This window comes from Epinephelus moara, chromosome 20 (assembly GCF_006386435.1).
Source record: "Epinephelus moara isolate mb chromosome 20, YSFRI_EMoa_1.0, whole genome shotgun sequence".
Lineage (NCBI taxonomy): Eukaryota > Metazoa > Chordata > Actinopteri > Perciformes > Serranidae > Epinephelus > Epinephelus moara.
In genome coordinates this window covers 30,681,149-30,708,225 of record NC_065525.1, presented here as the reverse complement: position 1 = coordinate 30,708,225, position 27,077 = coordinate 30,681,149, and the positions used below count along the sequence as shown (strand labels likewise).

At 40.8% G+C, this 27,077-nt stretch overlaps 1 protein-coding gene across 2 annotated transcripts; it reads left to right on the top strand.

Annotated features, from left to right (window-relative positions):
* hsp90b1 (heat shock protein 90, beta (grp94), member 1) lies at window positions 1-27,077 on the top strand. 2 transcript variants are annotated; one of them, XM_050073577.1, is made up of 28 exons: window positions 1-160; window positions 687-789; window positions 1,128-1,269; window positions 2,025-2,141; window positions 2,256-2,587; window positions 2,839-2,950; window positions 3,081-3,209; window positions 3,458-3,574; window positions 3,688-3,825; window positions 3,942-4,019; window positions 4,814-4,879; window positions 5,103-5,372; window positions 5,502-5,747; window positions 5,883-6,019; window positions 6,157-6,235; window positions 6,421-6,580; window positions 6,885-6,949; window positions 14,667-14,976; window positions 16,044-16,079; window positions 18,973-19,025; window positions 19,167-19,250; window positions 19,491-19,597; window positions 19,760-19,913; window positions 23,517-23,618; window positions 23,706-23,780; window positions 23,871-23,939; window positions 24,035-24,170; window positions 25,790-27,077. In XM_050073577.1, exons 1-28 carry the CDS (start codon window positions 112-114, stop codon window positions 25,921-25,923), a joined length of 3,600 nt encoding a protein of 1,199 aa, XP_049929534.1. In that variant the 5' UTR covers window positions 1-111; the 3' UTR covers window positions 25,924-27,077. The 2 variants fall into 2 exon arrangements, with proteins under 2 accessions (XP_049929534.1, XP_049929533.1); XM_050073576.1 differs by lacking the exons at window positions 14,667-14,976; window positions 16,044-16,079; window positions 18,973-19,025; ... (6 more) ...; window positions 24,035-24,170; window positions 25,790-27,077 and adding an exon at window positions 7,046-7,321 and having other exon boundaries at window positions 6,421-6,576; window positions 6,839-6,949.

Sequence of the window (27,077 nt, the reverse complement as noted above, 5' to 3'; positions counted from 1 at the left end):
GAGAGGTTGGTTGTCAGTCTCTCCCGTTAAAGCGGTGCTGCGTGCACTTATCTCCCGGCTTTTGTCTCTGGAGCTGAAGACACACATCGTCATTCAAGCAGTTATCTCAACATGAAGCGAGTGTGGGTGATAGGTCTGCTCTTCGCACTCTTTGCCTTCGGTGAGTAGCGGAAATATTGTTTGCTAATTCGCGTTACTTTTTTATCACCCAACATTTTAGCTAGCATTAGCCTGTAAGCTAGCGTTAACTTGCGTTTGTGCTTCATCTCTGCTCATTCATGGCCACAGCCTTCGCACATTTGTAGCATTAAAGCTTCATTTTTATACACTTGTTTGCGATAGTTAGCATGATTAATGTGGCTTAAACACATTTCCAGGAGCAAAGCTAACACCCGTTATTCCTCATCGCCTTTCCAGAAGTTTCTCATAGATACACCATGTATGTTAAAGCTGTGTAATGCTCGCTAACACCCATTAAAAATCATTGCTGTTGCATAGATGTAGCTAGATTCATATAGCTAAGATAAAGACAGCCTTCCTAACGTTACACCTTATTTTTGGTGATTTCTATCACGTGTTTGCAGAGCTTCATGCCACCTGAACCAATCTTAAATGCTGAATATTTCTCATGATACACCTGCAGACATTATTTTATTTTAATACAGCAACTTTTTGTCCATATGCAGCTGCTGTGAAGGCAGAAGATGAAGTTGACATCGACGGCACGGTAGAAGAAGACGTTGGTAAAAGCAGAGATGGCTCCAGAACAGATGATGAGGTGGTGCAGAGGTGGGTGTCACTTCAAATATCTCCTCAGAGCATACATGTTAAGTGAGCTGTGGCTGTCCCTATCAGAAAAGGTCGACTAGACCTAGAGTTAACAGCACAAGGTCAACACGACCAAGCTTGTGCACACAAAAGCTCCCCAGCAACCCTTGAATTGTAGTGGTGGCAAAGCTGTGCTATGTCTACTACACGTCCCTTATTAAGAGAGAGGAATCTTGTGTGACTTGGATTTAGCTTGGATACTTGTCCCTGGAGGGGGAGAGCAGATTTGCATGTTGTTTACTGGTAGCTGTGATTTGTTGTTTTGCACGTCTCACCTGTGTGCTTGTGTCTGTCCCCAGAGAGGAGGAGGCTATCCAGCTGGATGGATTGAATGCAGCTCAGATCAAGGAACTCAGAGAAAAGTCCGAAAAACACGCCTTTCAGGCTGAAGTCAATCGTATGATGAAGCTGATTATCAACTCCCTGTACAAGAACAAGGAGGTGAGCAGGAATACATGACCTCTTGATGTACTATCATCAGTTTTGCAACATGATTTTTATGTATCTACTTGTATAAGAGGGATGTTAACTCAAACATGTGTTAATTATTGGGGTTGAAGTTAGTGGTATACTGAGTTGTGTTTCTATTTGTACTTCTTCCCCCCTTAATAAATAGGGTGGGCATATTATAAAGAAATGTCTCTCAATATAATGAGGTCCAGTACAACAGCACTACAAATTACCAACTCAATATTTAACATATAGTTAAATTAATACTCTCAAACAGTATCAAGAAAAGCTGGACATTATCTTTTTAAAGGCAGAGGTTATAACTGAGCGGTTGTATTGGATTGCAGTGAAGAAATATATTTTATTCTTAATATCTTAAGGACTAGTGTTAAGATTTTAGTATAATGCACATTTTTGTATTTCTATTGTGTTGTATTTTAAATCAGGGTGACTGTAATGAATCACAATTTGCCCTCAGGGGGAAATGATTCTGATTCTAATTAAAATTGACACCTGCCAAATTTGATGGCATTCAGTTTTGAACAAATATTCTGGCCTCTCTGTATTTAAATATATTGAACAGTTACTATCAGCTGCCACTGAATGAACAATCTGGGTAACTTTATGTATTACAGCACACCTGCAGGTTTCTTTTTCATCCGACAGACGCTCACAGTTTGAGATCTGGGGGAAGGGGTGAATCAGTGTGGCTGAATTGATGGTAAAATGATTATTGTGTCTTTCAGATCTTCCTCAGGGAGCTGATTTCCAACGCCTCAGACGCTCTGGATAAGATCCGCTTGTTGTCTCTGACCGATGAGCACGTAATGGCCTCCAATGAAGAGCTGACCATCAAAATAAAAGTATGCACAAGAAAGACACATACTTGCTGTGTGTTGCAGTGCACCTTATTAATGTTATTAATGTGAACAACTCTTGCTCTGTCAGTAACTTAACTGTATCGTTCCTATCTCCAGTCTGACAAGGAGAAGAACATGCTTCACATCACTGACACTGGTATTGGAATGACCAAAGAGGACCTGGTGAAGAACTTGGGCACCATTGCTAAATCCGGCACCAGCGAGTTCCTCAACAAGATGACAGAGATGCAGGCTGAGGATCAGTCGACCTCAGAGCTGATCGGCCAGTTTGGTGTTGGTTTCTACTCCGCTTTCCTCATCGCCGACAAAGTCATCGTGACATCCAAACACAACAATGACACCCAGCACATCTGGGAGTCTGACTCAAGTCAGTTCTCTGTCATTGAGGACCCACGCGGGGACACACTGGGCAGAGGAACCACCATCACGTGGGTTTATATTGTGTTTTTATTAATCTTAAAACCACCTTTGCATTCTAGCTACTTTTTTTTTTTTTTTAGCATTCTGATCATCTGCTGTTAGTCATATTGCTCTTCACACCTCTCATCCTGTCCCTCGAATACTGTAACACCTACTCAGTTGGACCTTGAAGTGCTGTTGTCCTGTTACAACTCTACTCTCAAATGTTACAATAGTACTGACTCTGAAATTAAATTCTCCTCATCTTTATTAACCTCAGATTGGTCCTGAAAGAGGAAGCCTCAGACTATCTGGAGCTGGACACCATCAAGAACCTCGTCAGGAAATACTCCCAGTTCATCAACTTCCCCATCTACGTTTGGGCCAGCAAGGTGATTACTTAAGACACTTCCTCCCACACTTTGACTCAGACTTCATCCCAGCACAGCTATATTATGAAACAGGCAAAATATGGAAATGAGAAACTGGCCGTTACATAATTTCTTCCCTTCAACACGGCAGACGGAGACAGTTGAGGAGCCCATCGAGGAAGATGCTGAGGCAGCAGAGGAGCCAGAGAAAGAGGCTGCTGAAGATGAGGCTGAGGTAGAGGAAGAGGAGGAGGACAAAGAGAAGCCCAAGACAAAGAAGGTGGGAGGTTTTTTTCTTTAGCATAAAATCAATATTTGAAAAAAAATGTATTGTGAATGTGTTGAACATCTCAAGTTTAAAGATTTTAGCAAAATAACATAGGCAGTAAAAAAAATATTTGAGTATGCCCTAGCTCTAAACTGATGCTATTTAATTTGGTCATTTAACACCTGAATAATTTGGTCTGATAATTTGAGAAAGAATCCTTTTCGACTGTTTCTGAAAATGTCTCATTGATTTAATTGTAGGTTGAGAAGACTGTGTGGGACTGGGAGCTGATGAATGACATCAAGCCCATTTGGCAGAGACCACCTAAGGAGGTTGAAGAGGATGAGTACAAGGCTTTCTACAAGACATTCTCCAAGGTAGGCACCTGAGCAGAAGCGCTTTGCCAAACAGCCACGTTGATTGTGTGCCTTCCTTGTACTCTCGACGTGTGTAATGCTTTTAATTCAAACAATGTTTCGCTCTCTAACAGGACAGCGACGACCCTCTGACCCACATCCACTTCACAGCTGAGGGTGAGGTTACCTTCAGGTCCATCCTGTTTGTGCCCACTTCAGCACCCCGCGGCCTGTTTGATGAGTACGGCTCTAAGAAGAACGATTACATCAAGGTATGTCTCTCAAGCAGCATTCAGTATCCATTTTAAGTGATTGTATTGTGCTTATAGAATAATAATTAGGAATTCCCTCAGCTTGGTTTCTAAATGAACGTCTCTTTCTGTCACAGCTGTTTGTGAGGAGAGTTTTCATCACAGACGACTTCAACGACATGATGCCCAAGTACCTGAACTTCGTCAAAGGAGTGGTGAGTGATTTCTAACTGAACCTAAGACACAGTCAGGCACTAATGTAGGACTGCTTGATTACTGCAGAGATCTTACTCACTTATGCTGGTCGTCATTGTTACTAATCAGGGTTATTTAATTTATGATTTATGATTACTCATTGACTTTGGAAACATCATGCATTTATTCAACTTTGGGGAACTGTGGGGGCTTTAATTCGGTATTCTCTTTGATGTGAAATATATGCAAGTGTGGTCGCAAATACGCAACAATAAACCCTCTATAGTTTTAGTTATTACTTTGACACTGTCTGAATCTGCAGTGGGAGGCCACTTGAACGCTGTTGGAAGTAGGACGGCCTTCAGTGCACTGATCAGTCTCATTTCACTAATCGACACATTTGGGTGGTGCCGTCGTAAATGAAACGTTAGCAGCCATTCTGAGAGCTCTGACTTGTAACATACTGAGAGCTCAACAGGCAGCACCTGCAGCAGTGGAAGTGGCAGTGGGTTATTTTTAGAAATAAAGTCACTACAAGGTCTGAAAAGTCCCTAAATCTAGTGAGAACGGTGCCAAGTTGGCAAAACTGAGCGCACCACTGTGAAGGAAGGGGGTGCACTGGATTTATAACACAAGATAAAAAAAAGAGCATCATTTTAAAACAGAATGTGACACAATAATCGTTCTGTCTCGATTTTAATATTGTAACTGAATGCAAAATTTAATTATTCACACAGCCCTACGCTAATATAAACTGTTTGGTTTTTGGCCAGATAGCACCTGCACTGTGATTAATGGAAATTTATTTTGCTAGGTTGACTCTGATGACCTCCCCCTGAATGTGTCAAGAGAGACTCTGCAGCAGCACAAACTGCTCAAGGTGAGTTTCACATCTAACATCAACACAACAGCATCTAAATGCAAATTATTTTTCATTTTATCTGTGATTTTATTCATCATTTAGTCTGTGTGTGGAAAGAAAAGGAACCTTATGTGTAGTCAAAGTGCTTTACAGGATGAAAAAGAAAACAAAACAAAAGTTTGGAATATTAAACTAGGCATGAAGTGATTAAAGATGTAACGCTTATCTCCTCTTTGTTCAGGTTATCCGCAAGAAGCTGGTGCGTAAGACTTTGGACATGATCAAGAAGATTGCAGAGGAGCAGTACAACGACAAGTTCTGGAAGGAGTTTGGAACCAACATCAAGCTGGGTGTCATTGAGGATCACTCCAACAGGACCCGTCTGGCCAAGCTGCTGCGCTTCCAGACCTCCAACAGTGAAACCGTCCTGGCCAGCCTGGAGCAGTATGTGGAGCGCATGAAAGAGAAGCAGGACAAAATCTACTTCATGGCTGGCACCAGCAGGAAGGAGGTGAGTGGATGTTTCCCCATCGTTTGGTTGGGTTAAAATGCTCTGTTATGTTGAGGGCAGTGTAAACTGTGATGTACATGGTGTGTAGATTTAATAGCCAGGCATTGATGAGCCTGTTTCCATCTGCAGGCTGAGTCTTCTCCCTTCGTGGAGAGGCTGCTGAAGAAGGGCTACGAGGTGATTTACCTGACAGAGCCTGTGGACGAGTACTGCATCCAGGCACTGCCCGAGTTTGACGGCAAACGCTTCCAGAATGTCGCAAAGGAGGGCGTCAAGTTCGACGAGAGCAACAAGAGCAAGGAGAAGAGGGAGGCCCTGGAGAAGGAGTACGAACCTCTCACCACTTGGCTGAAGGATAAGGCCCTGAAGGACAAGGTGAAGAATTGTTTTGTATATTCATGACATGGGAAATAAACACCAGCTGCAGAGGCGAGAGAAATTGCCTGCAGCTGCTAAGTTATGTCTATTCCATCAGCCACGTTATTTAACACAGCGCTGTCTGTCCTGCAGATTGAGAAGGCCGTCCTCTCCCAGAGGCTAACCAACTCCCCCTGCGCTCTGGTTGCCAGTCAGTACGGCTGGTCAGGAAACATGGAGAGGATCATGAAGGCACAGGCGTACCAGACAGGAAAAGACATTTCTACAAAGTGAGTAATGATCCTCAGCTTTTCAGCAACATTGCTGCTCATTATCATGGTTGTAAAATGCAAATGTGGAACATGTTGTGGCCTGTCTCACTGTTAACTTAGCTTATATGGTAATGTCCCTCTTGTCTCTTCTTCAGCTATTATGCCAGCCAGAAGAAAACATTAGAAATCAACCCCAAACATCCTCTCATCAAGCAGATGCTAAACAGAGTCAATGTAAGTCTGAACACTCACTTCACTGTATCTGTACAGTTTGAATAATGCCACATTATGTCATTTATAAAATAATTCACTGCTTTTATAAAATACAAATAAAGAAATTGTTTTCAGTGCAGTATTTTCAAACATAACGTGGACCAGAGCTGATAACTGATCAGTTTCTTTTCCTTCATGTCCTCCAGACGGACAGCGAAGACCAGACTGCGTCAGATCTGGCTGTGGTTCTGTTTGAGACGGCCACGCTGCGCTCAGGCTACCAACTGGTTGACACAAAGGCTTATGGAGACAGGATAGAGCGCATGCTTCGACTCAGCATGAACGTACCCCTGGACGAACAGGCAAGTCGATACCAACTGCCACGTACTCATTTGCATGGCAAAGTTTTCACTGTGCATGTGTCAAGTTTCCTCTTTCACTGTCAGAGAACATTTTCTTATCTTGGTGTTGTTTCAGCGTTGGAAATAGTTCTTCTTTCCTTTTTTGTAGTATTGTTTTGTCTTCGTCTTTACCTCCTTCAGGTTGCTCAGTTGGGTCATTTTAAGTCTGCTTAGCTGAATATTTTGGGGGTGTTATGCTAAAAAAGATGTGCATTTTCTACAGGTTGAAGAAGAGCCAGAGGAGGAGCCAGAGGAGGAGCCAGAAGAAGAGGCAGCAGAGGATGACTCTGAAGATAAAGACGAAATTGTAGATGATGAAGATGATGAAGAAACGGTGAGAGCACTGTGGCATCTTAAGGATGTCAAGTAATCAGATATTGGCGTATTTGTTCTTCTGACTGTTCATAACTAAATTTTGTTCTCTTAACAGACAACACCAGACAAAGACGAACTGTGAAGCACTGAACGGAAGAGCATGTAACAATGGAGCTGGAAGTGGATTCGAGTCTCGTTCCAGCGCCACCGTGGTCGATGTTATCCTGGGTGGGGGTCCCTGGGTTGGGTTTTTTTAAGGCGAGCATTGTTTGTTTTTTGTTTTTTTTTATCACATTCCTCATGACTGTAAATTTGTTAATATTTAACTGACCTGTTTATGGAAAGAAGCGATCCTGTCTCTCGATCGAATAAATGTTTCCTGGAAAAAGGACATACAGTGTCTGTGTGGTGATGATGAAAATACTTGACTTAGAGGTGTTAATGAGAAGTTTTTTGGGAAGTAAAGTGGTGAAAAAGCAACGTTTTTGGATGAAGGTGACAAACTGTGGTGTGTGAATAACAAATAACAAGCAGAACAACTGAAAAAACAAGCTTTTAGCCAACTGAAATTTGCACTTTTACAAAACGCTTGAGGCTCTTTGGCAGGTACAGAGAAATGTCTGTCCGCCGGCACTTTGAATTTGTAAATGTGACATAAATCAACCAAAAATCTTGTGAAAGGCCATATTATGACTGTCACATTGCAAAAATTAATCAGTATGCCGGGTCAAACTGACAAAATGCTGAAAAATACAAAAGCTGAAAGCTGTGAAAGCTTCTTTTTGTAACATCAGCTCAGCCTCTCCAACAAAAGAAATTAAATTTCCTGCACAACTTGTAACATTTTGTCCACATAGTTAAAACCTTGACTTAACACAATGCCACTGAATTTGTAGGGTTTCTTTTTTAGATTTTTGTCAAAACGTGACAAATGGTAGGAAGAAGAAATGACTGGTTGATTTGTGTGCTGAAATGTAGATCTAAACATAAGGTTGGTGCCTCTTAAAAAAGACAGGATAACAGGAAGGCAAAATATTAACGAGAAATGAAAGAGTTAAATAAAGCTCTGACTAAGACATACAGCTTTTAAAATATGTTGGCTTTTAAAAAAAATAATAATAATTTAGCCACCGTATTTCCTTCCTCATTTATATATTTTTGGAGTTCATTCCTGTTAATATGACAAATCGTCTTTAAAGCTCAAACTACAACAGACTGACAGCTCGTGCATACCTTCAGTTTCTTGTGGACGGGTATGCAGGAGAAAATGTCCGTAGGCAAGTGAAGAAAGAATAACTGCACACTGCCCTCTATTTGTAATTAATTTTATTAAGAAAAACAACTTACTCAAACTACAATAAACAAATAGTCTAGTCCATTAGTCCTTCAGTTGTATATGACCTAAACAGACGTTGAGCCTTGATATGAGCGGCTGTGGCTCAGGAGGTAGCGTGGGTCGTCTACTAATCGGAAGATCAGTGGTTCGATCCCCAGCTCCTCTAGTCCGCATGTTGAAGTATCCTTGAGCAAGATACTAAACCCCAAATTGCTCCCGATGGCACCCACCTACAATGCAGTCTTGGGATCCCTCCCCAGGCAACTTCACACCCATTCACCCCTGGTCCCACCTGACCCTAACGACTCACATGGTGGCCAGGCGGAACGTCTTCAAGAAACGCAAGCAAGTCCAGTTGCCTACGATTTAGCACTTACGACTCCCAATGGCAGTTTCATCGGTGTGTGTGTGTTAAAGCTGAGTAGTAGGTGGCACCATGTATGGTAGCCTGGGCCGCCAGTGTGTGAATGTGTGTGTGAATGGGTGAATGTGACCCGTAGTGTAAAAAGTGTTTTGAGTGATCGGAAGACTAGAAAAGCGCTATACAAGTGCACGTCCATTTCCAATGTCTCCTGCTGTATCTGTACTGTATATGTGGTCCTGGTTGTATTACCCATGGTACAATGCTGCTACTGGCTGTCCTGGCCGACCTGCAGCACCACTACTGTGTGTTTTATCTGCACCTGATGCTTACCTAGACAACAGGAAGACAAAGCTGTATATTCAATCATATGGTGAATGTTTTTTGTCAGTCGTGATGTTAAATGACTTCATGACTGGAATCTTGCAGAGATAAACCTTTAAAACAGAAGATTGGGGTTCTTATCATTGCATTTTTGTTCCATTTTTGTTTTGCTCGCTTGGCTTTTCTGTTTGTCAGCGTTGCAGATTCAAGGAAGAATAACATCTCTGATAAAATTCTGCAATCAACTGGACTCACAGCTGATCCCCCGTGGTTTGTTTACAGCACCAGAGAAGAGAGAGACGTCCTACCGGTGAGCCTCGACAGACAGCAGGTGGTGTCTCCTTTATGTCTTCATTGAGCAGTTTTACTGAGCTCGTTCCAGTTCAATGATGCCCTCTCTTTCATTTATAGAATGTGAGGAAATCAATGGAGAGGCAGTTTGTCCAGGTTAGAGTTGCTCAGCTACTGACAGGTTTGTTGGTTGCTTTATTTTTGCTGTTATGAGGGTGGTTTGTCAGACACTTAAAGGGTGCATAAATACAAGTCAATAAAAGTTTGGATCAAGGTGTTGGAAGGACGATCCGTCCTCACTGTGGGAGCAGCACTGTGTTCATCTCAGAGAGCACAAATACATCCTAATGGGGCTCTAACCAATCACTGAGTGGAAAAGCACATACTGATAACTGACCAGGTGAAGGTGAAGAACAGCATTGCATTAACAGGAAGTTATTATCTTTACATGGTGATTGTTTGTGAATCAATATGACATCAAAATCAAGTGAATTTCATCTCATGAAGTCTGAGTGTATTTTTTGTCACTGGGTAAGTGTCATGACTTCAGCAGGGACCGGCTTCTGTGTGTGGTTTGTTGTTACAACTCTGAATTCTGACAAGATCAAATCAGACTGACTTGCCTCAACATCTGTCTCTTGTGGAGACTTGAAAAGTATTAAGAAACCTCAGCAGGGCCACGGCTCGTCATGGTTTACTAAACATCTTTACAATAAAACACAATAAGAAATAAAAAATTACTTACCTGTAAATATTTTTTTACACGTTATCTAATAAATGTGTGGCGTAAAATCTACAGGTTACTTAAGATATACTTGTAATAAAGTGTTACATTTCAGTCAATTTTATCATCTTCACTAGCATAATACTAAAAAGATAAAAATAAAATCAAAAATTATTTTACTATAAAAAACCTGAAATTTCTGCAAATATTCATATTTCATGTTGGCCCTCCTCGACATCTCCTGAATAGTGACAACGTGGCTCTCTTCTCTCCTGCAATGATCTAATATGTGCCAAATTTGTACTACATACAGTGACATATATGTATGTGATATGTGCATTAATGGAGGATCTGACTAAACACCAGCATGATTCATGAGAGATGCATGTAAAGAGCAAATATCACAGTGCTACAAACATTGCATTACAAGATGATGTCCAGTAGGTGGCACACTCACCCACATCTTGAAAACATAACTGGCACCATACAATAGGGTGTGTGCATAAGAAGGAAGACAAAACTGAAACTACACATATTGTGCATGTGTTTTTTTTTTTTACATGATACTGACAGTTAATAAACCTCTGGGCTAATGTCACATCTGTTTTATGCCTCCCAGTGGTTCTCATACTTAAGCAGTTTTGATGACAGCATGTGAGAGTTGTTAACGTAGAGTAAAATATCTTTTAAAGCTACTGTTGTAGTTTAGTTTGCATTGTAGCCTGACCTTGCACTGCTTGTCTTCACCTGCAGATGGCAGCATGTACTTCACATTCATGAGGGTTTTAATGATCAGTCTCTGTTCAAAGTGTTTTAGAGATGTTGATTCAACTTTATTTTCAATTTGGAAGCTGGTGGTTTTTTATTATGTGTCATCAACATGTCCGTCAGCTTATCAGACAGAAGACAGAAGCCAACCCCTGCATGTATATACAGTAAACCACATACTATTGATTCCTTCTCAGGGCTCAAAATACTTTTATGTGTCCATGCACTGGTGCGTGTAACTAAAATTACATGATTTTTTTATTTTTATTTATTCATTTATTTTAATTTTTTTTTCTTCTTTCCATATGTCTGTCCACAACTGTGGCCGGATCCAACTAAAAATACAGTGATGTGATTTTTTTTTCTTTTGTTATGTTTTTTTAAAATAATATTAGAACTTCTTTTCTTCTATTTTATATGAATATTTATTCATATTAATTAAGATATTAATTCATATTACAGACAGAATATTGGCTTCTACATTTTAATGACTAACTTCTCATAATTACAACAGCTTTCAGTGTTTTTTGTGAATGTAAATTAAACTAAATGTGACACCTGAAGTTATTGTAGAAAATAAAATCATAGTTTTTTTCATAAAACAATTTATATATTTACATGTGTCATATGTTCTGTGTTGTGATATGTTTTGATATTAAATTTGAGTCACTGGGAGACATTACATTGAAGTTATTTAAAAACTGTATTTATTTACTATTTAAAATATTTGTGTAAAATAAATGAACAACACATTAATAATTAAATAAGTGTGTTACATGAGACCAATTTAGAATAATTTTTTAATCATAAGTTTCACTAATATTGCCAAGTCATCATGAAGATATGAGAAAATAATGGTTTTGTAAATGACAGTTCAATCTCTTATTGCAACCTAAAGATGATTTTGAAGCTCCACAGCTGCAGGCTCCATTGGTCTGTTGAGAAGCATCAAGCAGTAACAATGTGCAGGATGTACAGTTCAGAGAGCAGGGCTGATGCACAGTGTTTGTTTTTTACTAAACAGATGTCTCTGATATCTTCTTACTGTAGGTAACAAACAAACAAAATCCCTGTGGTGGACACCTCACCGTGGAAGCCTTTAATGGTGAGTCTGGGAGCAGCAGCAGCAGCAGCAGCGTTACTTGGTCACTCCATGGACGTGCTCCCATATGTTTGCTTGAGTGAGAAAATGTTGTGTTTTCTTAATGGAGAGTGACAGATATGGGCCACAGCAGGGGGAAGGGTCTCATAACAGAGCCAAAGACAACCATGGCAGATAATAGCTCTGCTCTTTTGGCAGATTTCTTTTTTCCGTCAAGTGATTCCCTGCCGTGAGAATTATTCCTTCATCTCTCTTTGCTCTTTGCTCACCACCATCCAATTCCAACACAATACGATAATCCTACAATGTGGCACACACAAAGGACGGTTGTTACACATTTGGCAGTCTCAGGGGTTTTCTTACAGTAGCAGTTGCACCATGTGTCCCAGTAAAAACACTCACTTCAGATCCTCTGACCAAAGGTTTTACTCTGTTCCTAATCCAGGACTAAAGGCTTTGCTGATGAGGCTTTCCGCTGCCCCAAAACTTTATATTTCCAGGTTTCCCTTCCTCCTTCCATATGGTCTTTGAAATTTACTTACAACTCACTTTTACTTGCTCACGAGACAACACATTTAGCTGAGTCATATGTAAAAGCCACATATCTCACCTGAGTGTGTTGTCTCCTCATAAATATATGACCTTTATTTGATCTTTCTTTGTCCTCTCCTTTCTTTTGTTCTGTTTCTGCCTGATCAGCTGTGTTGTGTTTAAAGTTGAGCTGAGTAACCTGAGAAGTTAAATTTGAGAGCACAGTTGGAAGGATTTACCAGTTTTACAGGTTTAAAGGTCCAGTGTGTAGGATTTAGGGGTATGTATTGGCAGAAATGGAATATAATAAGTATGTGTTCTTTGGTGTCTAATCACCTACAAATAAGAATCTTTGTGTTTATGTTTTATTAGAATGAGCCATTTATATGTACATATGAAGCGAGTCCTCGTTCACATAGTCTGCCATGTTTTTACAGTAGCCCAGGATGGACATACCAAACACTGGCTCTAGATGGGGCCATTCGCATTTTTGTGTTTGCTACTATAGTTAGCAGCCTCTCCAAGATGAGCTGTGTTGGTAAAACACAGATTATTTAATCTAAAATTGCTTAAGTCAGTGTTTTAAGCAGTTTAAATAACCAGGTCCATTTGTTTAGCAACCCAGTCTCACTCCGAAGTTGACGAAATCTGATGCTTGGGCAGTGTCTTGCAGCATCAGACACTGACGAAATAGCCGTCCTTTAATGTTAGCATGATACGCAGCCGGTCGCTGTTATTCAGTGGTGCTCGGTGGTGTCGGGGGAAACGCGGCAGACACAAAAGAAAGTTAGGGCGATGAAAGTCAGAGTACGGTGGCTGGGATGGGTGGTGGATGGGTCCGTGTTTTTGTTGCCTAAACCCAACCATGTGCGTTAGTTGTTGAAGGCCAAAAAATGTCAATTTGCAGTGTTTTACCGACGTAGTGCTTTTATTTTGAAAGAGACTGTATGAAAACGGTAAATTTCCTTTGAAAACGGAAGTATATTTTGAAATTTCGTTGTATCTGGTATGCAATAACAATAAAAGCTTCTATTCTATTCTGAAAGAAGACAATGCATGTAACAGGCAGAACTTCATTCACCAACGCACCCAGGGTACCTTGCACGTTGTATCTGCACGTGGAAAGTCTATGACTGAACGTAGATATTTGATGAGGCCGGAGTGAGAATGTGTCGGTTTTAGGGAGAAAGAGACCTCTACAGATAATTCAGCTCCCGGTTAAAACCTCCTGAACAATGAACACTGCAGGAATCCCAACTGGGAGAAGTTTCAGCTGGTTGCAATCTGCAGTTCTCACCACTAGATGCCACTAAATCCCCCCTAAACCTCACACACTGGACCTTTAAGTTCACATGTGAACACCAGAAGAACGGTCTAGTTTCTGCCGTTTTGTCTATTCATAAACAACTCACGATTACTGATATTTAACCCCCAAAATGACTGCATCATTCATCACCTGTCTCAGACCAAGAATATTCAGTTCAGAATGTTTCATCCTGTAATGAAGCTCTCTGTCAGCTTACAGTATTTGCCTGGGAGTCACAATGTTCTGAAAGGTTATTAAAAATATGCATCAGATTTATTATTTTTTCTCCCTCTGGAACAAGAAATAGGGTTTAAATTGCTGCTGCTATTAAAGGGACAGTCCATCTATAATGAGCCTGTGTCTCAAGGCTATTAATTAGATTGTAAATGTAATTAATGATTGGAATTAAGCTGGAGTGCCACACTGTTCTTACAGCAGGTTTATACAGACTCCTTTCCTGAAATGTAGTATTTATTTAGCAGTGCTGTTAGACTATTGCTTGCTGCATTTATTATTATTATTATTATTATTGCTATTATTTTATATTCACATCTTTTTAAAAATTAGATTATGATTTTTTTTTTTTTTAAATTTAAACCTTCCTGCTACCGGACCACAGACACAATACCAACATCTGATATCTCTTCCCTCTCAGTGAAAATCTCTCTCTGACTGATAGACCCGAGGGTTTCTCTTTCCCATAATTTGTATTTTGCGACTGACTGCAGTTTGTGCGCTGCTGCTGCTCATACGCAATCCCTGGATGGGTGGTTGCCATGGATTCCTGGGTCACATGCGTGGGTTTCCTGTAGCCAGAAGCAGCAGAAGATGCTTGGACGCAAAATCCAGAGCCATTTTCATTCAAGAAAACGAGAGGATCCGCTGTGGATGGCTCGCTGACTGACTGGGTGGCTCTGACTACACCCGTCTGCTGATTTTGGGGCTTTTTTCCATCTCATCTGTGTGTTTTTGACCATTTAGAAAAATTCGCAGCAAACCGGTTTTGTCCACATCCATAGACTGATAACAGGAATGAGTATAGAAATTCCTGAAGGACTGACGGAGCTGTTACAGAGCTTTACCGTGGAAGTGTTGAGGAATCAGCCCAGGGATTTGCTCGAGTTTGCGTTACAGTACTTCACCCAGCTGAAGGAGCGTGAAACCAAAGAGGCCTCTTTTGGCAATGACCAAAATTCGGCCCCAAGACCTGGAAAAGCGGTCAATTTCATTGACGAAGCCATGCAGATCGATTCTGAAAACGGAGAGGAGGAGGAGGAGGACGACGATGACGAGGAATTCATAGGTAGGGCGACATATTTACTAATGTCAGGAGCATGTGTGACAGCGGATGTCCTTCATGTATGTAGAATAATGAGCATGTATCTGTGCAGTGGGAGAGACACATTGAGCGCAGTGATGCTCCGCTGCTCGCCACCTTGCATCCACCACGGCTCTGTCATTTGCCATATATGGTCACGGAGGCTGAATGATGGTTAATGAGCGTGTCTTGTTCTTCATCTGTGCAGACACGTTTTTGTGATAAGCCCAGCGTTAAGGCACAGCAGCTGCACAAAAAAAGGGGACTGTGTGTTTTCCAAACAGAGCTGCACCTCTAGGTCATTTGAATATTGTCAGTTTCAGGTGCAGGCCTCGTGGGCCTGCCCTCATGATGGATCAGAAATATGACAAAGCAGCTAAAGGCAGAAATCTAAACATCTGCTATGATGCAACATATGCAGCATATGACTTTTACCACCCCTAGATGGATTTGTGCTTCCTAAACTGTGGTCACATGCAACACAATGGCCGGTGCAGTTTTGCCATAAGGTGCAGCAAGTAGCATAGCAACCCAGAGCTCTGACACAGCATCCCAATGAGTGGTGGGGTCTGCAAGGCTGGCTGCAATGGTTACATAAGGACACTATATTAACTCATTAAACTAACTATTGTAGCATTTGTGGGTGAGGATTGCACCCCGTCACACCTCCACTGCTTTGTCTAAATCATATTCCAATGAGCCTCCGTGGACAACACTGGCCTGCAGCCCATTAATGGACGAGACCTCCTCTAATGTATATTTCATACCGAGACTATTGTGTGGCAGCTTAGCACTTTATGCTGTGTTTTACATTTGAATTTTTCTTCTCATTCAAATTTCAAACGCACTTCAAAGCAGCTGTCCTTATTCAGGTTTTACCCAAATGAATATGGGTCCTTAATGAGCACAGGGCTGGGTGTACTCCACCGCACATGTGATGCAGAAGCACAATGCATTAATCCAACCCTTCCCAGCAGTGATTCAGTCACTGTGAGATGTATGTCATCATGAAGTAAATCTAACATTAATATATATTTTTTGTGCTTTTGCAGCGCCGGTGATAAACAGATTCATCAGAAGAGCATCAGGTGAGTTGTCATTCGCCGGCTGTTTCAAGCCTGCTCTGTCAAAGAGGAAAACTCTGGACAGTGTCAGTGCTGGAAACATATAAAACTTATTTGACATATGAAGACTGGGACTACGTCAGATTTTCTCCAGTACAAGTATTTTTCCATCTGTCTTTGCTCACTGTCTCCAGCTTAATATAATATTGTTGATTTAGTAGAGTTTGTGAAGCCACTTTGTCTCCAGCCTGGTTAATAATGTCAGAGAGTGACGTGGGAGGGGAGATGAAGAGAAGTACTCCGACTACTAATAATCTCCTGTTCATGATAATAGTAACATGCCGGCTGTGCAAATATAACAAAGCTGTGTTAGGACTGTTCTTCATGTTTGACAGTGTGAATGGAAAGTATGAGCAAGTTGAGTTTATTTCGAGTCACTTTCCAACTCAAATACGCACGAGAAAAAAAATATAACAATAATAAATCATTACTTTTGAAGCAGTGACAAACCAAAACTATTGCTGACTGAGAAGGTGTAGTTTTTTACAACCACCCCTTTTGTATTGTTTTGTAGTCATCCCTTCTACAATGAAAATACTGTAGCCCAGAATTATTTGCTTAAATCACTGAAGTCAACAGGCTTATATTAGGGAGAGGCGTCTATATGGGACAGGCCTTTAATTCCTTTTACACAAAACTGTCGCTCAACAAAAATGGGATATAAAATCAAATTGTTTATTTGAACCAGTGTAAATATTACATTGAATATCATCAATTACATGTTATGACCCTTGTTATACCAAGACAATACTTAATTATCCTGTTAAAACAATATTCATAACTTGGATTACTTTAAATTAAAAACACTTATTGGGTAATTGAGGAATGGACACATATTCTGACTTTATGATTCAGAGGAAGGGAGTCACCACTTGTTTTTTCATCATGCCAGTAAACCTCGATGACTTGCGGTCTTCTCTGGTGCTCAGGGTTTCAGTAAATTGAAATCAACCGAGCTAATAATGTGTAGCATCTCCTTATTCCATCCATCCATCCATCCATCCATCCATCCATTTTCATCCATCCATTTTCTTCCGCTTATCCGGGGCCAGGTTGCAGGGGCAGCAGGGCGAGCAAAGCACTCCAGACATCCCTCTCCTTAGCAGTGCTTTCTTTCTCCTCTTGGAGGACCCCAAGGTGTTCCCAGGCCAGATGAGATATGTAATCCCTCCAGTGTGTTCTGGGTCCCCCCCGGGGCCTTCTTCCAGTGGAACATGCCCAAAACACCTCTAAACGGGAGGCGCCCAGGAGGCATCCTGATCAGATGCCCGAACCACCTCAACTGACCCCTTTCATCGCGAAGGAGCAGCGGCTCTACTCCGAGCTCCTCACCCTATCTCTAAGGCTGAGCCCATCTACCTTTCTGAGGGAACTCATTTCAGCCACTTGTATCCGCGATCTCATTCTCATTCTCAACTAACATTAGCTCAAGAGGGTAGCCAACGTTCCAGTTAAAATGAACTGCTTGCCAACAAGACCAGGGTTCTCATTTATAAACATTGTGTATGCACAAAACAAGGCCTGAAAGAAGCGTACGCCACTTCCCATGCAAAAGTTGTGATCTATAAAAACAGTCTTCATGGGAGAAACTTTTAACCCATGCTTACCAACATTTTGGAGAGGGGAAATTAGCGACGCAGATGGTGAGATGGAAGCCTGATTGTAGAAATTGTCAAATATTTTTTGCCGATTTTTGGCTTTTGTCTGTACGTACATTTTCTGCATGGATCCTACTCAATGTTTCATCAATGAGACCCCAGGCCTCTAACTGAGGCAGGCCTGTATTCGTCAAAATGTGTAGCCACACCCGGCTAGTAAAAGGGACTGGGCGTTTAATTGAAGTTTTACGGTATATGTATGTGATATATACATAAAAGTCACAAACAAAAATTCATATGCTCACACTTGTGTTCATAACTCAGTTTTTTATTTGTTAATCATCATATTTTTAAACATTTGCTTTAAATCTGTTATGTATATTACACATTTAATTTCCTTTTCAAAACGATTCCACAAATTAACTCCTTTGACTGTTGAGTGAAAGCATTCAGTAACATGAAGCATCAGATGATGTTGCAAAAGGACTCCCGCACACTGTCTAACTTGCAATATATAATTTATTTGCGACGTTTCGGTACTAGACCTTCATCAGGCAAACAATTTTTTGGTCATGAGAAGCCATCTTAAATAGGGAGTGGTCGTTTCTCCACAACCAATCCCATTCCGACGTGCAAACACAGAGGGCCAACATCATCATTGGGTCAATGAAACACACAATAAACAGATGAGAAATTACATTTTTAGTAGACTAAACATGAAACCAAAGAATTTGTACTTATATATAACATAAAAAAATATTTAATAAAGTACTGTTACAGGGGTATAGATATTCTATCATCAAGGTTTCGGGGGTTTAAGCGTTATGCTTTTGCTGAATTAAAGTACATTTCCCCCATTTGTGAATTGAAATAAAAAGCATTTTTAAAGAAGCTAGGTTTATTCCAGTAAAAGATTGTTATGACTACAGTATCTTGTCGTTAAAACACAGGAAGGAAATGTGGTATGACTGCCACCAGCGTCACCGCATCCCCCCAAAGCCCCACACTTAAGAGGAGAAAAGTTGTGTTTCTTGAAAGATTTATTGTCGCTGAATCATCCCAGAGATTCAGTGTCTGTTGTTAGAGTGGGATGAAAGTTGTGCTGCTGGGTCACTTAAATATGAGGCTTTATTCTTAAGTGTTTGAGTTAAGATGTTGTTGTTTCCAAATGTTCTGTCTTTGGGCTGAAATTTGAATTTTTGGATGAATTTGCTGTCTGTGTCTAGTTTATTATTAATCTGTTGTTCTCTGTGGTGCAGTGTGTGCTGAAGCGTTCAATCCTGATGAAGATGATGAGGAGAAAGAGCCACGGGTAAACTTTCATACCACAAATATCCTGTCTTAATATTGAGGTTGATTTTTTCCAGACAGCATGAATTGTAGCTCTGAAAATTAATTTCAACATTCAGGCTATCATTGGGTCACATCACAAGACCTGTGCTTCAACTTGCAGGTCACCCACCCAAAAACCGATGAGCAGAGACAGAGACTACAGGAAGCATGTTGGGACATTCTTCTGTTCAAGAATTTGGATCCGGTGAGTGGATTATTCCATAAGCACTTCGTGCTCCTCTGGCTTGTGCTCTGCCATCTCTTAAATTACACAAAGGAGAACACGGCCTGAGGCCAGCAGCTTTTTGCCACAGCTCAGTGCACTACGCATGATTTGGAAAGATGGTTATATTCAAGTAGGTGAAACAGCACGCTGAGCGGGTTCTGTGTGATCGTTTCTACACGTGACATTCATGTATTTTACTGATGTTTCACATTGTCACAGGAGGAGATGTCTCAGGTGCTTGATGCCATGTTTGAGAAGTTCTGCACTGAAGGGGAGCACATCATTGATCAAGATGACGATGGGGACAACTTTTATGTTATTGAGAGGTGATCTTTCACAAAATTGCTTATTGATTGATTGTTTTAACTTTAAAATTCATATATTTGTCACATAATCCTGCTGATTTAAGATTTATGGACACACCAGTATGGCAGCTGTGCATTTACATTTTCTCTGATCGTCTTTTTTTCCTTTGTATTTTCATTCAGTGGGACGTTTAACATTTTCGTGAAGGTCGAAGGCACAGAGAAGCTGGTAGGCAGCTATGACAACCGAGGCAGCTTTGGAGAACTGGCGTTGATGTACAACACCCCCAGGGCAGCCACAATAATCGCCACCTCGCCTGGAGCCCTTTGGTGCCTAGTGAGTAAACCATTAAATCCTCATGCAGGAGCACAGTTGGCTCCGTGCTCGGGTTTTTATAACACGCTGTGCTGTCAGTGATTTACTGTAAATATCCAGGTAGTCTGTGGCAGTGTTGGCACTGTAGGTGAGATCATGTTGACTGACTGAGATAACGTACTGTGGAAAACCCACTGAATGAAGCAAAAAGTGAGAGAGCACTCATCGTGCCCCTGGATATGAATTTACATGTTAATTAATGCATAGATTAAAGCTAATGAACGTGCATACTGAGTATGAGAAAATCATGAATGTAATACAGGCCTATTAAAAAAGGTCTTGCAGCCCATTCAGAGAGCTCAGCTATCAGATCAGCTGAACTTGTTTGTTCAAGCAAGTACGTCCAGTGTCTCTCCTGCATTGCTATTTTAAAGTAAAATTTCAGTTTTCTAGTTCGACAACATCCAACTCTTTTACAAATTGCGTCCAGAACAGCTGTTGTGAATATTCAGTTGCTACTCGATCTGTGAAGAAGCAGCTTGTTTATTAATGACTCAGTGAGGGTCGTGTCCTCAAACTGTGGGTAACAGCTTTGTTATGTCATCTGTGTGCGAGCTGGGCAGGTTGCAGCTGTATCCCTTGTTGACCTGGTTACTTGCATTGTGTGTGTTTGAGTCTGTGAACAAGCAGCCAGGCCCGTTCAGCCGGCAATCCCCCCGAGGTCGAGGAGGGACAGTGCTGCTGTGGGGCCTCTGAGCAAACAGTAGTCTATAGACAGAGCTTTAATTAGAGTCTGATTGAGGTCTGGGATTTATACAGCTCACATTGTGGCAGAGTGGTGGGATGTTAAAGCTGCAGTATGTTGAGTCTGTGTGCCTATAGGACTGACTCTGCTGACCACTTTACCACAGAGTAAGAGCTGTGTATGCTTCTTATGTAGGGAGTGTTTCTTTCCCCAGCTAGAGGGCGCTGTGGTCATGTTTCCTGCAGTATAGTATGTAACAATAACTGCATGTTGCTGGCCATTATTTGAGTCAAAACCCTGGGTCTTCAACAGAGGGTCTTCAACCCCTAGGAGGTCTTCAGAGTTACCTGCATGGGGCCGCCAAAATACTGTTTAATAATTTAAGTTTTAATAAAGTTTTTTAAATTAAAATATGTCTTAAAATACACATTAACATAAATCAACATATTATTAGAAAAGATAAATTGGCCTATTCATTAAAGTCTTTTTCCCCATATACCTTAATCAGAAAATGTGTGATCACATTTAAAAAGCCCGGCACTGTGAAACAATATCACACTAAATATGCAAATGCTGAAAATGACATTTTATTTATTATTTATTTACAGAAGTGAAAGCAGTGAGGCACCACAGTGATACCCCCAAAGCTTCACAGGGGGTTGCAAGGCCTGCTTGATTTAAAGTAGTGTAAGACAGCCTCAAAATATATATTCAGTGGGCCTGTATCTCAGCATTTCATTAATTTCTGTGAAGTAAACTAAATTGAATTATTTTTTTTAATTTAGATTAATATTCAGTATACAGACTTTAAAAAATCTCACAGGATACGGGCACAGTTAAGACCTGAACACAAGCTATATTCACAGAGTCCTTACTCTCTGCTGAACAGCCTCAGCCTGCATTAGAAAAGTATGCTGTTAAAACAACCAAAGAGCTAGGAAAAGAATGTAGCAGTGTCAGGGAGAAGGAAACACTGAAAACACAAAAAAAGGAAGTCTATTAAGTATGTGTGATTAGAAAAACAGTAAATAAACAAAAATACACGATACAGAGAATCATATAAAACAGTTACTACTGTATCAGGAAATAATCTCATCCAAATCGCTCATTTTTCACAGACTTCCTACAGTTGTTGCACTCACTGTTTCGGTTGATTGTACAGGTTATCAGTTGTTCTGTACTTTTCTTGTTATGCACTGAATGTAATATGAAACTTCCATAAAATATGTCACTGAGTCAGGAGTCAGTTTACCTAGGTTGCAAACCACTGCTCTACACTTTCACATTGACCCCACCCACCACTCATGCCTCCCTAGACCCCAATCTTTTAAACTTTCAATTCAATCATATATAAAGCCCAATATCACAAATCGCAGTTTTCCTTGGAGAGCTTTACAACATACGACATCCCTCTGTCCTTGGATCCTCACAGCAGATAAGGAACAACTCCCCCAAAAATTCCCTTAACAGGGAAAAATGGTAGAAACCTCAGGAAGAGCCGCTGAGGAGGGATCCCTCTTCCAGGACTTGCAATAGATGTTGTGTGCACAGAACAGATCAACAAATTAAAACTACGGTATTGTACAGACAAAGAGAGAAAGAAAAAGAAAGAGAAACCCTTTTCACACAGAGATCATGCTATAGGGCTGCTACAAAGTCCCTTCTTTATGCCTCCTTTGCATTTTTACAGAACCAAACGACAGCGGCATCAGTCTGCCCCAGTGTGTGATTATACACTGCATCCTGGCAATCAAAAGATGCCTCACATGTAACACAACAGCATTGGCCTCTAGTGTGACATGTAACATACGTGTTGCAGCGCTTTCTAAACTACAACAATGGCACAACTTGTCATACACAATCATTTCACAGGCATAGAAGGCTGATCTTGTCCTCTGCTCAGAGGGTAAGGAACTCCCGAATCTCATTGTTTTCCTGATTTGCCGACATTTACAGCTGCTGTTTTTCGTCTTTGAGTTAGCTACTAACTGCTAACAGCTTCTTTTCCCCGTGGTGGGTCGCCAACATAACACGTAATCAAAACATCACACCTGTTCCATGCATGGTCGCATATATCTGGCTTTACGTTTTACATAGACCTTGTTTCGGGCTATTACTACCTCCGTTGCCAGCTCAGAGGCGAGACAACTCTGTCCCCCCATTTCCACAATCAGACGTACGTACAGAACAGTAAGGCGGCATAACAGCGTGATATTCCCGCCTTTAACAGGCAATGAAAAGTGTCTAGAGAGAGAAATGAAAAGAAACAACAATAGAAACAATAAGAACAATAATTTCATGGAGTAACTTTAAACCAGGAATGTACCGTTAGAGAAATAAGTTAATACACAACGACAAAAAACACTTTGTAGTCCTTATTTTGGCTGTTGTCCCAACAACAGCAGGGTTGCTGTGGCTCAGAGGGGGTCGTCCAAAAATCAGAATATCTGCAGTACAATCCCCAGCTCCTTCCTTTGCATGTCCAAGAATAGATAGATAGATAGATAGATAGATAGATAGATAGATAGATAGACATGTAGTGTAAAAGCACTTTGAGTGGTCGAGACTAGAAAAGCACTATAAAAGTGCAAGTACCATTTACCAATATTCATTAATTGTCTGTCACATTGGACCACCATTTTCTGACTAATGTCCCCCCCCCCCCCCCCCCTTCTTTCTCCATTATGTGTGTAATGACTCATCAAAAATGCTCTAGCATTTTGCAGGATGAGAAAAGAGCGGCGCTTTTAGTATGAAAAAAAGAGCCAAAATTATTTTTGCTACGCACACAGACCTATAACAACACAGGCAGACAGGATGACACTGTGACTTTAAACATGAACCTGAACGTTTTCCTTGTGTTTAAATCTGTGTTTCAGGATCGTCTGACATTCAGGAGGATTATAGTGAAGAACAATGCCAAGAAAAGGAGGCTGTATGAGGCATTCATTGAAACGCTACCACTGCTTACATCATTAGAGGTTAAGATTAGTTTTGTTCTGAGTGAAGAAAGTGCAGTACGCATTTATAGTGAAACTATTGGCAACCAAATATCCTTTCATTCACAGCTCTCGGAGAGAATGAAGGTAGTGGACGTAATATCCACCAAGGTGTACAGTGATTCACAGCAGATTATTGCTCAGGTGATGAATCTCTTTATATGATGTGTTCTTGGATTGATCATTTTCTGCTGCCACAGAGCGAGTGTCTTATTTTTGTGCTTTGTATTCCAGGGTGATTTAGCAGATTGCTTCTACATTGTCGAGTCTGGTCAAGTTAGAATCACCATGAAGAGAAGCAGGGTATGTTTGCCCAGTCTACTCTTAAATTTTAATATCAAAAAACTCTTTATTTCTGTGTCCTGGTATGTTAAGTTGTGCTTTTCTTTTCTTGCCAGACGAAAAAAGACCAGGAGGATGAGGAGGTGCATATTGCCACATGCACTAGGGGCCAGTATTTCGGGGAGTTGGCGCTTGTCACAAACAAGCCCAGAGCTGCATCAGCCTACGCTGTGGGAAGCGTCAAATGCTTGGGTATATTTTGTGCAATTTTATGATCACTCATATATTGCAGCCAGCACGCTAATTCCACAGAATACCACTTGTTATTTCATATTATTCTCCATAATTCTTAAAGGTCCAGTGTGTAGGATTTTAGGGGGATATATCGGCAGCAATGGAGTATAATATAAGTATGTTTTCTTTAGTGTATAATGACCTGAAAATAAGAAGTGTTGTGTTTTTGTTACCCTGTTTATATTTACTTAGGAAGCGGGTCCTCATCCACAGAGAGTGCCATGTTGCACTGCCATGTTTCTACAGTAGCCCAGAACGGACACACCAAACACTGGCTCTAGATAGGGCCATTCACATTTTTGCGTCATCCACCATAGTTAGACCCCTCTTTGATGAGCAGTGTCAGAAAAACAGATTTTTTTAGTGTGAAATTGCTTTATTAAGTTTTATTACAGGTTTAAATCACCAGGACTGTTTGCTTTAGAGAGGAAGAGACCTCTGCAGGATAATTTGGCTCCTGGAAAAACCTCCTGAACGTCTGGATCTCAAGTTATAAAAGAAAATAGTTGAGCATACATTAGCAAGCTCTTGTGATGTGCCAAATAGCGTTGAAGAAACTTTGATTTGTATTGTGAAACTGCTTTATTCGGTGTTTTACTGGTTTAAATCACCTGGTCCATTTGTTTTAGAGAGGAAGAGACCTCTGCAGACAATTCGGCTTCCAAACCTCCTGAACAATGAACATTGAGGCCCTTATCACACAGAAAGCATTTTAGCAGCTGGAGGCAGCTTTTTGTAAATGATTTTAGTGAGAGTAAAGCTTTTTGCCCATGTTTTTTGCGTTGTGACACGCCTCTTGTTTCTGCGCCTTCAGCGTCTGACATTTTTGCTGGAGTGCTCTGAATTTCTCAAGTTGAAAAAACTTCAACTGAAAGCTGAAAAGCACCTCACGTCATCTCTATTTTTCGTCATCTTTTTTATCATTGTCCAATCAGATGATTTGAGAGGCGGGCCTCCTGTGGTGGTCACGACAACAAGTTTACAGTTGGTAAACAATGGAGGAGAAACTGGTGGTAGCGGTTGCTGGACACCCAGAGCTATATGGCCAGATTATAGACAGAGAGTGGTCAAACTGCCCCCTGAATCGGGGCGTCGGTAGCGTAGTGAATAGTGCCGGTGCCCCATGTACAGAAGCGACGCCTCGCTGCAGTGGTCACCCTCGACCAGAGCTCCAGCAAGTACCCTCTGCCTCAACATTTTAGGAACTAGATACTAATTACTGTCAAATAACTAAAATAAAAAAATAAATGGTAGATTGATTACACAGGAAGGTTAGAATGAGGAGGTGAGTCAATGGTTGCCTGGCATCAATAAAAAGGCGCGGCAATCTTTTTTTTTTCACACCAGTGGCATTCAGTTGAAAAAAAAGGTAGTGCGGTGCGCCTCGCGTTTTGCAACCTGCAGAACGTTTTCTGTGTGATTAGGGTCTAAATGAATCTAACGAGAGAAGATTCAGCTGGTTGCAACCTGCAGTCCTCACCGCTAGATGCCACTAAGTCCCTGTAAATCTTACACACTGGACCTTTAAACTATGTCTGACTGCTGTGATCTTTTTTCTTTTTTTTGTCTTTGGTCAGCCATGGATGTCAAAGCGTTCGAGAGATTGCTGGGCCCGTGCATGGACATCATGAAGAGGAACATTGCCAACTATGAGGAGCAGCTGGTGACCCTGTTTGGGAGTAGCGCTGAGATTGAGCAACAAAGTGCATGAGACAGCTCCAATGGACCATGAATCAATCGGTGGATGAAAAAAAACAAAAACAAACAAAGAGGCTTGTATGGATGTTTTTCCCCCACAATCACTTAAAAAGCTTTTCTTACAACAAATGTGAATATCCACTACAACATTCGTGTGTCAGATAAATTAAACAGACTACGCCAGAATCCCCTGCGAGACAAGGTTAATTTAGTTTGCCACAGAGTGTATTGATGAAAGTCAGCCAACACAGAGTTGCTTATAAAGCTTGTTTGAATTAGATTTCTCACGTCTCTCACCTTAAAAACGTAAGCGCACATTTTACTCGTCAGTGTCAGGCGCATTATTTGTTTGTATATTGAACACTTTTGTTAACGCTCACCTTTTTGCCACAGTGTTACAGTTACACCTACAATATAAGATCGTTTGTAAATTTCTAAACATCGGATGCCAAAGCTAATTTCTTACTGGATAATTTTGAGCAAATCTATCACAATCTCTTGTCATTTTTGGCAGCATGAGGCGCACCGGTGCAAAAGTGCCCCAACATGGAGGAGGAATAACAATTTATAAAATAAGTATTTCACACTTTGATCACAACAGAATGTAGACTTGGCAGTATTTTAACATTTTTACAAAGTACATTTCTGTTCATCACAAGATTTAATCCCTTGGACACGTGTTCATAAACTGTATATCATTGTTGGTAAGTGTGTTCGTGGCTGTTAGCCTTATACTATGCTTTTGCAAAAAAGAAAAAAAAAACTTCAGAGAGATAGCTGATAGTTTTGTAAGAATATACAACACATTGCTGTACAATTTGAAACTGAGTATTTACTGTTATTATATAGGCCCAGCTTTAATTGAATAAGTTGCCCCACTAGACTGTAGTCATTATAAGCAGGCAGTGTGTTGAAACAATTAATTTTCCTTGCGTTTTAATGTAAAATTTAAATCATATTGTTTTCGTGTCGGTGAAATCATGATTATGGCATCCATTATTGCTGTCTACCTCCGCCAACAACTTATACTGTTTGGAAACACATACTATGATGTTCCCTCTGAACAGGAATCTAAAGTGGGTCTTCTCTCTCTCTTCTTCTCTCTCTCTCTCCATTTTTTTAAATCAATAATTGAAGTCTTCTGTATTTTCTCTGTGGTTTACTGCA

Excerpts from the sequence above, each read along its gene's own strand:
- hsp90b1 (XM_050073577.1), top strand. The coding sequence starts at position 112 with ATGAAGCGAGTGTGGGTGATAGGTCTGCTCTTCGCACTCTTTGCCTTC. Across the intron at positions 2,951-3,080 it reads TCTACGTTTGGGCCAGCAAG|ACGGAGACAGTTGAGGAGCC; the intron begins GTGATTACTTAA and ends TCAACACGGCAG. Across the intron at positions 3,210-3,457 it reads AGAAGCCCAAGACAAAGAAG|GTTGAGAAGACTGTGTGGGA; the intron begins GTGGGAGGTTTT and ends ATTTAATTGTAG.